This window comes from Saccopteryx bilineata, chromosome 1 (assembly GCF_036850765.1).
Source record: "Saccopteryx bilineata isolate mSacBil1 chromosome 1, mSacBil1_pri_phased_curated, whole genome shotgun sequence".
NCBI lineage: Eukaryota > Metazoa > Chordata > Mammalia > Chiroptera > Emballonuridae > Saccopteryx > Saccopteryx bilineata.
This window is the reverse complement of record NC_089490.1, coordinates 350,583,948-350,592,610: the sequence shown is the minus strand read 5'-3', so window position 1 is coordinate 350,592,610 and position 8,663 is coordinate 350,583,948. Positions and strand designations below refer to the sequence as shown.

The following is an 8,663-nucleotide window of genomic DNA, read 5'->3' as shown; positions in this document are numbered from 1 at the left end:
ATTGTTTATTTTAACTCTCATAGTTATTTGGGAGATAGAAAAAGTTCATGCTAATCACAATTTGGCTCTGAAAATTCTAAAGATTGGTGATAAACAAGTTAACATATCTAAGAAGTGAAAGAATTAGAAATTTAAACAGAGAAGTCCCAAATATTTTACTTCTCATTTACTCCAATAGTTGCCACAAGATTTTTCAGTGGAAAAAGGGCAAGATAGAGTTATTTAAAACCTCCTCTTCAGCCCAAACTTGCGGAGAATTCCTCGACGAATCTGTTTTGTCCTCACACTGTACACAATAGGGTTAAGCACTGGAGGAAGGAGCAGGTAGATGTTAGCCATGAGGATGTGGACTATGGGAGACAGATGCTTCCCAAAGCGATGGGCAATTGACACTCCAATAACTGGCACAAAAAAGATGAGCACAACACAGATGTGAGATACACATGTGTTGAGCGCTTTCAGCCTCTCTTCATGAACTGCAATTCTCAGCACAGCATTCAGAATCAGGATGTAAGAAAGAAGTATAAAGACCGAGTCCATGCCCAATGTGGCGATAACTATACACAGTCCATAAATACTGTTGATCCGGGCATCTGAACAGGATAATTTCAGAACATCTTGGTGCAAACAGAAGGGATGAGAGAGATCATTGACATGGCAGTAGTGATATTGCCTCAGTAGCAAAGGTGTAGGCAGTACAACTCCCATGCTTCTTACCAAGCAGGCCAAACCAATCTTGCTTATTACACTGTTGGTGAGGATGGTGGTGTAGTGCAGTGGACGGCAGATAGCAACAAAACGGTCAAAGGCCATGGCCAACAGCACTGAGGATTCCAGAAATGTGAATGTATGGATGAAGAAGAGCTGAGCATAGCAGTCACTTGCCTGGATCTTCCGAGTATTCAACCATAGCACAGAAAATATAGTGGGAAATGTAGACAGGGACATACCTATGTCATTTAGTGCCAAGATGGAAAGGAAAAAATACATGGGCTGGTGGAGTGAGGACTCAAACCAAATAACAGAAAGAATGGTAACATTACCAATAAATGCTCCCAAGAACACAAGGCAGAATAGAATTGAGAGCCAAGAATGAGCATACTCTAGTCCAGGAAAACCCTTCAGCACAAAAATGGGCTCCGCAGTAACACTTGTATTCCAGACCACCATGGTGACCCTGGCAAACAGTAGGGAATAGTTTCTGTTATCATTTTTATCCTTCAAAGTTATCCCTTGTGAGCATAAACATTGCAATCAGAATACAACACATCTGTCCTCTAACCTCACACCTGAAGGAAGAAAGGAGGTACCTCTTCTGGTTCTCATGCAAGAAACATTTTCCAGTAGCACCAAGTCCTGGAACAAAAATGTGCACCACACAAATTTGTTCATCACCAACAAGAACTTAGGTGGATTTGCATTGACCTGCCACTGCAACTGATCTGCCACTGATCAGTTATCTTAGAATTATTAAGAAAGATTAGAGTAGAATATGATATTTCAGTCATTTCAAAATTGTTTACCTCTAAAAAAGATGACACCCATTTTCCCTCCTGCATAAACTGTACATTGTTTTAATGAGTTTACTCTCTTTAGCCCTTGTATATTAACACAAACTATGCTAAAATCTACCTACCATTTATTTACAATTAAAAAATTAACACCTACCTGAAATTTACACATATACCAATTTCATCAGTATGAATGCTTAATCATGTTACTTGTAGTCTGTTTCCCAAATGATCCAGTTTTATTTTGTCTTTCTCTGCCTAACTTTTCCTTCACTGAAAGGAAAGTTGTATTCTCTTTCTATTTTTCCCTTTCTTTTTCTTTTTAATTTTTTTTCCTCTCTCTTCCTCTCACTCCAATTAATTTACTTTTTAACATCCTTATCCTCATATTCTGCTCAGCTGCCATTTCTTTCTATATTGTTTTTCCTAAATTTGTGTCTTTTCACTGTGTAATTCTTTATTTCTTTTCCAGTCCTTTCATTGCCTCCTTCTTCTAATTTTTCTTTGCATTTCTGTGCTTTTAGTTCTTGCTCTCTTTGATTTGTTTCTCACCTGAAAAGAGTTCAATCTCTATCTGAAAGTCAAATTTATATTACAGATGCTACAATTTTGATTCTTGGTGGGTCTGAGTTCTTGAGAATGTTTGATTCCGTGAATAATAAGACCTAAATCCGTCCACTGTCCTTATAAGTACTCCTGGTTTCCCCTGTGGTAGAAGACTTGTGATTGGTGTCACCATCTACTGGATCCCCAGATGTGTAATTAATGTAAACAACCCTTAACCACAGCTGTGCCAAGGACATGTGATTATAATTTTGGAAATTGTGAAATTGTGTCCCTACTTCTATCCACCACTCCCAGTCTTTTCTTTCAAATGTAATAGTTTTCTCAAATGAGCATATGAGAGTAAATTCATGATCACTACTTCAACACAGAGAGATACTAAAATTTCAGCTTTATTAGGGCATTCATATAGAGCTTTGGTACTTATGTATTGTATGATGCTAGGCTCTTCTATTATAAGGTCTTTACCACTTCTCCACGAAAAAGATTGCTCATTACCTATGTGTTTAATAACCATTTATTAAGCGATAACAAGGTTCAAATTTCCATACTGAGCTAGTTCCACAACACTTAGTATGGAGCATGGCTTCCCAATACATTCTTTATCTTAGCTTATATCTTGATTACCCACTATTTTGCACTTATTTATAAACTTTAGAAGCAACTTGTTATTTTCCATCAAGATATATATTGAGACTTTTATTGAGAATGCAATTGAATCTATAGATCAGTCTTGGAAAAACTGAAATTTTTAGATTGCTAGATTTTACAGTCTAAGAACACAGACCTCACTTAATAAAGGTATTTTTCCCTCAATATTGTTTTTTACTTTACTGTTACAAGATATTATACAGCTGAAATTAGATTTATTTTTATGTGGTTGATATTAATGTATACTAATGTGAATAGAACTTAGAAATTATCTTTTTCTAAGTCTTTGGTACTAATATCAATATATAAATACAAAATCAATTTATATTTGGTCTTCTGAAAAAGTTACTTTTATTTCCAATAAGCAGTCTGTATAATCTTTTGGACTTGATTTGCATCAATTACACCTCCATAAGTAATGCTAGCTTTTTTCTTTCTTATTTACAATCCTTATAGCTTTTATTATGTTCACTGATATTATGTGCCAGCCTGTCTATAACCAGTGGTGTGACTGGACTGCCCCTCATGATTCTTATTATGATCCCAAGATGCCTTCAACAATAACTACCAGGAAACTTTGGAGGGGAAAAAAGGTTTATTACTAAAATTACACGGCACACCAGGGACCACGTATAGGCCCCGCGGTAGGTGGAGAGAGAGAGACCTGGGGTTCTGCTTTTATAGAGAGCAGGTGGGGCCTGCAGTTTTATGAAGTCTCTCTTAATTGGTAAATATAAAACATAAGAGTGGTAATTTAAAGCAGTGGTGGGATTCATACAATTTAACACCGGTTCTCTACCCTAATGACTGTTTTAAGTACACAAAAAAGATATACTTAAAAGTAGCTTATTATTTCATGCATTTAATACTTAAATAAGGAAAAAAGGTACACAAACCTAGATGATGTTATAGGAAAGTTTTAAAATATTAATGAAAGGAAATATTAAATAAAAACTGACAAAAAACAATAAAACTGTTATTTAAGATATTTCTATATTACTTCTTGTTGGCATCCTCACTTTCCATTTTTTCACCTGTGGATGGAATGAACATTACTACAGATGCTTAGAATACGCTGGGTACACAGATGGACATTAAAAAGGAGTAAGGAATGTAAATTTGTGATTTTCACATTGAGCGGCTGCCCAGGCACCCACCTTAGAGAGAACCCTGATTACAAGTGCCATTTTAACAACCGGTTCACCAAACTCAACAAAAAAAATTAGGCATCAGTTCTGCTGAATTGGTGCAAACCGGCTGAATCTCACCACTGATTTAAAATGTGGGAAGAGCAAAAAACCTAGAGGTCCAAGTGGTCAGTTATTGGTCAGCAGTTATTGGCCAATTATTGAAGGAGCCTGGTTCTTTACCCAGTTATGTGGCTCACAGTGTGTCTGAGATAGCCCTCTTAGAAGGGGATGCATCTTTGAAATTGATGCCTCAGCAATCAAAGCTTGACATACAGTTGCATTACAAAAGAGAAAAACCAGGGACCACTGCTTCAGGATGGCTAAGGGCCAGGAGAAAGAGAGTGGAAAATGAAAAATAATGAAATTATAAAACCTGCCAAATGTATTTCTCAGAATTGGAAAAGAGCATCCTGCTTGCTTAAGTAAGAAAGTACATGAACGTACTGGAATGTAAGAAAAGTGAGGGGCCTGAACTATTCCCCTCAAGCAATAGCTGGCAAGTGCTTACCCATGAATATAACTGTAGCCAAGATTTCAGAAAGCGGAAAAAGTGCTGGGAGAACATCAAAACTCCAACCAAAAACATGATGGCCCATCAAAGGAAAGAGAAAGTGACCCAGAGTGTCAGCCCACTTCTGAGCACCCATCTGCCGGGGAAGGAGGAGATGGCCAGCACTCTGCCTCACTGCTCCACTTTCATTCACTTTCTGACTGGTGAGGACCACTGGGCTTTAAATGGCTGGCTACTCAGTGGTCAAGCAAGTGAGGTTGTGAGCTGAGAACAATGGGTAATATGCAATTAAGTATTTATCAATGTTCTAGTTTCAGGGTTAGGCCTATAAGAAAAATAGGCTGATTTTTTATTAAACAACTATAGTTATGGAGTATTATTCATCAGCAATGCAAGGAGTATGATTTATCAAACAGTCTAATCAGCACAGGACTCCAAGATACTCTGTATTTTCAAAAAAAAAATATATATATATATGAGTTTCTCTGAATATATATATTAACTATATTCTCTCTTATAATAAAACACTAATATTAAAATAATTTCTTGTATCGTTTTCTTTTTATTTGACTTGCTCTTTCCCTTTTATTATACTTTTGTCAGTACAATCTTTCTTAACCTATTTTTGAAATAATATATGTAATGTGCTAGCCTTACTTCCCTGGACAAATGTTGTTGATTCAGCTTGCCACACAAAACTCAATTTCCTCATTTCAGGCATCTTAATACCAAGGGATATTGTATGAGGCATAACAACCCATTGTGTCAGAATTTTTTTCCCATTGTCTTGATTCTAAAATAGAAAGATAAATACTAATGTCTGGCCAAGTGAGGGGGATAGTCCTTCAGTGTAACACTTTCTACCCTCTCCTTATGGTTTTTATTGTGTGTCTGTTTACATACTGCTGTCCTAATCATCTCATTCTTTCCACCCAAGATTTCTTTCTCTACTTGTAGGCGGGAGGGTATAACCTTAATAGAACATATTTTTATCTAATATTTCAACTACATTATTAATAATACCTAAACATTATCAAGCAGTAATTAAAGAGGTTTACATTTATTATATCCCTTAGCGCCATGACAGTAAAGTTATTACAATTGTTTAACAAATGTTAAACTGAGTCACAGAGGTTAAAGAACACTGGGAACAGTTCTTTTTTTTTTTCATTTTCTGTTGCATAAGGTTCTAGAACTGTTTCTATAACTCCTGCATTGCTGATTCCAAATCTGAAATCCGTTTTTTGGTGCATGCTCCAGTTTTTATGCAATTTTAATTTCTTTTTGTTATAGTTAATGGCATGCACTGGTTTTTAATTGGAATTAAAGGGCAATGACTCTTGCCCTGGCCGGTTGGCTCAGTGGTAGAGCGTCGGCCTAGCGTGCGGAGGACCCGGGTTTGATTCTCGGCCAGGGCACATAGGAGAAGCGCCCATTTGCTTCTCCACCCCTCCGCCGCGCCTTCCTCTCTGTCTCTCTCTTCCCCTCCCGCAGCCAAGGCTCCATTGGAGCAAAGATGGCCCGGGTGCTGGGGATGGCTCTGTGGCCTCTGCCCCAGGCGCTAGAGTGGCTCTGGTCGCAACATGGCGACACCCAGGAGGGTCGCAACATGGCGACGCCCAGGATGGGCAGAGCATCACCCCCTGGTGGGCAGAGCGTCGCCCCCTGGTGGGCGTGCCGGGTGGATCCCGGTCGGGCACATGCGGGAGTCTGTCTGACTGTCTCTCCCTGTTTCCAGCTTCAGAAAAATGCAAAAAAAAAAAAGGGTAATGACTCTTGGATTGAACATAACCACAAGGCAATTAATGTTTCACAAACATCACTTTTACATAATTGCAGTTGTTTTTAATTGTAAAAAAATTATCTGATAAAAACACCCTCTTATTTTGTTTTAAGATTTAATCACGGCTTCTTCGAGTAGGTGTAAATATAAAAACAGTCCTGACACCTTCTGTTATATATGTGGCCGTTACACACTTCAGCATCAAAGGTGCAGTATTTCATCATTTGTGACATGTGCATATATTGCCTATTTTCAATTTCCCCTTGGCGATCAAGACAAGAATTGGGCTCCTCATTATTGTGTGTCATAATTGTGAGGAAATGCTTCGTGACTGGACAAAAGGAAAACGCAAAGGAATGCCTTTTGGTATTCCCATGGTTTGGCGTAAACCTAAAGACCACAGAAGTGGCTGTTATTTCTTTCTGATCCATACAAAGGTCATCGGCAAGAAAAAAATGGCATATGATTGCATATCCTAATATTCCTTCAGCAATACAACCTATCCCACGCTCTGAGACACTCCCGGTTCCAGTTTTCGATGGTTTTATTTCTTCTAAGGACGAAAAAAGTGAACATGGTGGTCAAATATATTTTGATAAGATGCATGAGGAAATGGTTGTAGAATCTGAAGAGTATTCTTCTGATGCCAAGCAGTCATTAACCCCTCAGCAGTTAAGCCAACCCAAATTGAATGACTTAGTAAGAGATTTGGGCCTATCTAAGAAAGCAGCTGAGTTATTAGACTCCAGGCTTCAAGAAAAGAATGTACTTCACCAGTCAGCTAAAGTATCCCATTTCAGGAAGCGTGAACAAATTTTTGTGGACTTTTTTTCCGAAGACAAACACTTTGTTTACTGTCATGATATCAGCAGTCTTCTCAGCCAGCGAGGTGTAACCACTTATAGTCCAACAGAATGGCGGCTATTTGTTGACAGCTCTAAATGGAGTCTGAAATGTGTTCTCCTACACAACGGTAATGTTTATGCAGTGGTTCCAATTGGTTATTCAACTCATCTGTGAGAAGATTATAATTACATAAAAATTGTCCTCGACTTTCTGAAGTATGAGGAGCATAACTAGATCATTTGTGTGGATCTTAAAATGGTAAATTTCCTGTTAGGAAAACAGAGAGGTTTCACAAAATATCCTTGCTTTCTGTGTTTGTGGGACAGCTGAGCTCGGGAGAAACACTGGACACAGAAGGAGTGACCGAAACGTGAAGCTCTGGAAGTGGGGATGCAAAATATTGTGAATGAACCTGTAGTTAATTGAAACAGGATCATTTTTCCCCCACTTCACATCAAACTTGGCTTAATGAAGCAGTTTGTTTAGGCTTTGAATAGAGAAAGTGAATGCTTTCAACATTATTTCTGCTTTTCCTGCCTTGTCTTTCAAGAAGATAAAAGCAGGTGTATTCAATGGATCTCAAATTTGAACCTTCATACTTGACTAAGAATTTGCCAGGAAAATGAATAAGGAGGACAGAGCATCATGGCAGTCTTTTGTGGCAGTTACAAAGAACTTCTTTGGCAACAAAAAAGCAGAAAACTATGAACTTCTGGTTCAAAGGATGCTATTGGCTTTCTGCGACATTGGACATAACATGAGCATTAAGATTCACTTCCTGAACAGTCACCTTGATAAGTTTCCTGAAAATCTTGAAGCTGTTAGTGATGAGCAGACTACTGCTGGAGCATCAAACGAGATTGTCCTCAAGTACGCAAATGCAAGAGCTACAAACGCAAATTTTTTTTTAATAATTTTATTTTTTTAATGGGGCGACATCAATAAATCAGGATACATATATTCAAAGATAACAACTCCAGGTTATCTTGTCATTCAGTTATGTTGCATACCCATCACCCAAAGTCAGATTGTCCTCTGTCACCTTCTATCTAGTTTTCTTTGTGCCCCTCCCCCTTCCCCTTTCCCTCTTCCTCTCCCTCCTCCCCCCGTAACCACCACATTCTTATCAATGTCTCTTAGTCTCACTTTTATGTCCCACCTACGTATGGAATAATGCAGTTCCTGTTTTTTTCTGATTTACCTATTTCATTTCGTATAATGACAAATGCAAATTTTTGCCTGAATAGAATTTAAATAAGTTTTGCACAAATTTTATAATTAAAATAAGTGTTTTATTATGTTCTATTTTGAAATTGTAGACAAATTCTGATGCAATCATATCTTTTAGTGTATTAGTGTATTTACTGCATTATATAAATTATTATATTTTCACAAAGATGATGCCCAAGAAAACATTCTACTTCATTATGTTAAACTAAATGTTGAAAATTTTACAATATGATAAAAACCTAAAATCTTGAATTGCAAAAAAAACCTATAGCTTACAGAGGAAAAACTAATGTCAGATTTGAGATCGGCACACTTGAATTAGGTAAGAACAAGTGTTTTTGTGGATGCAACAAAAATTTTGTTCTCCAGTGTAACAT

The 8,663-nt window shown here is 37.6% G+C and overlaps 1 protein-coding gene across 1 annotated transcript; it reads right to left on the bottom strand.

Moving 5' to 3' along the window:
- Positions 1-222: 222 nt before the first annotated feature.
- On the bottom strand, positions 223-2,095 carry LOC136320597 (olfactory receptor 51L1-like). Its single transcript, XM_066253753.1, has 2 exons — positions 2,064-2,095; positions 223-1,177 (listed from the first exon to the last, which is right to left on the bottom strand). Exon 2 carries the CDS (start codon positions 1,168-1,170, stop codon positions 223-225), a length of 948 nt encoding a protein of 315 aa, XP_066109850.1. The 5' UTR covers positions 1,171-1,177; positions 2,064-2,095.
- Positions 2,096-8,663: the final 6,568 nt, after the last annotated feature.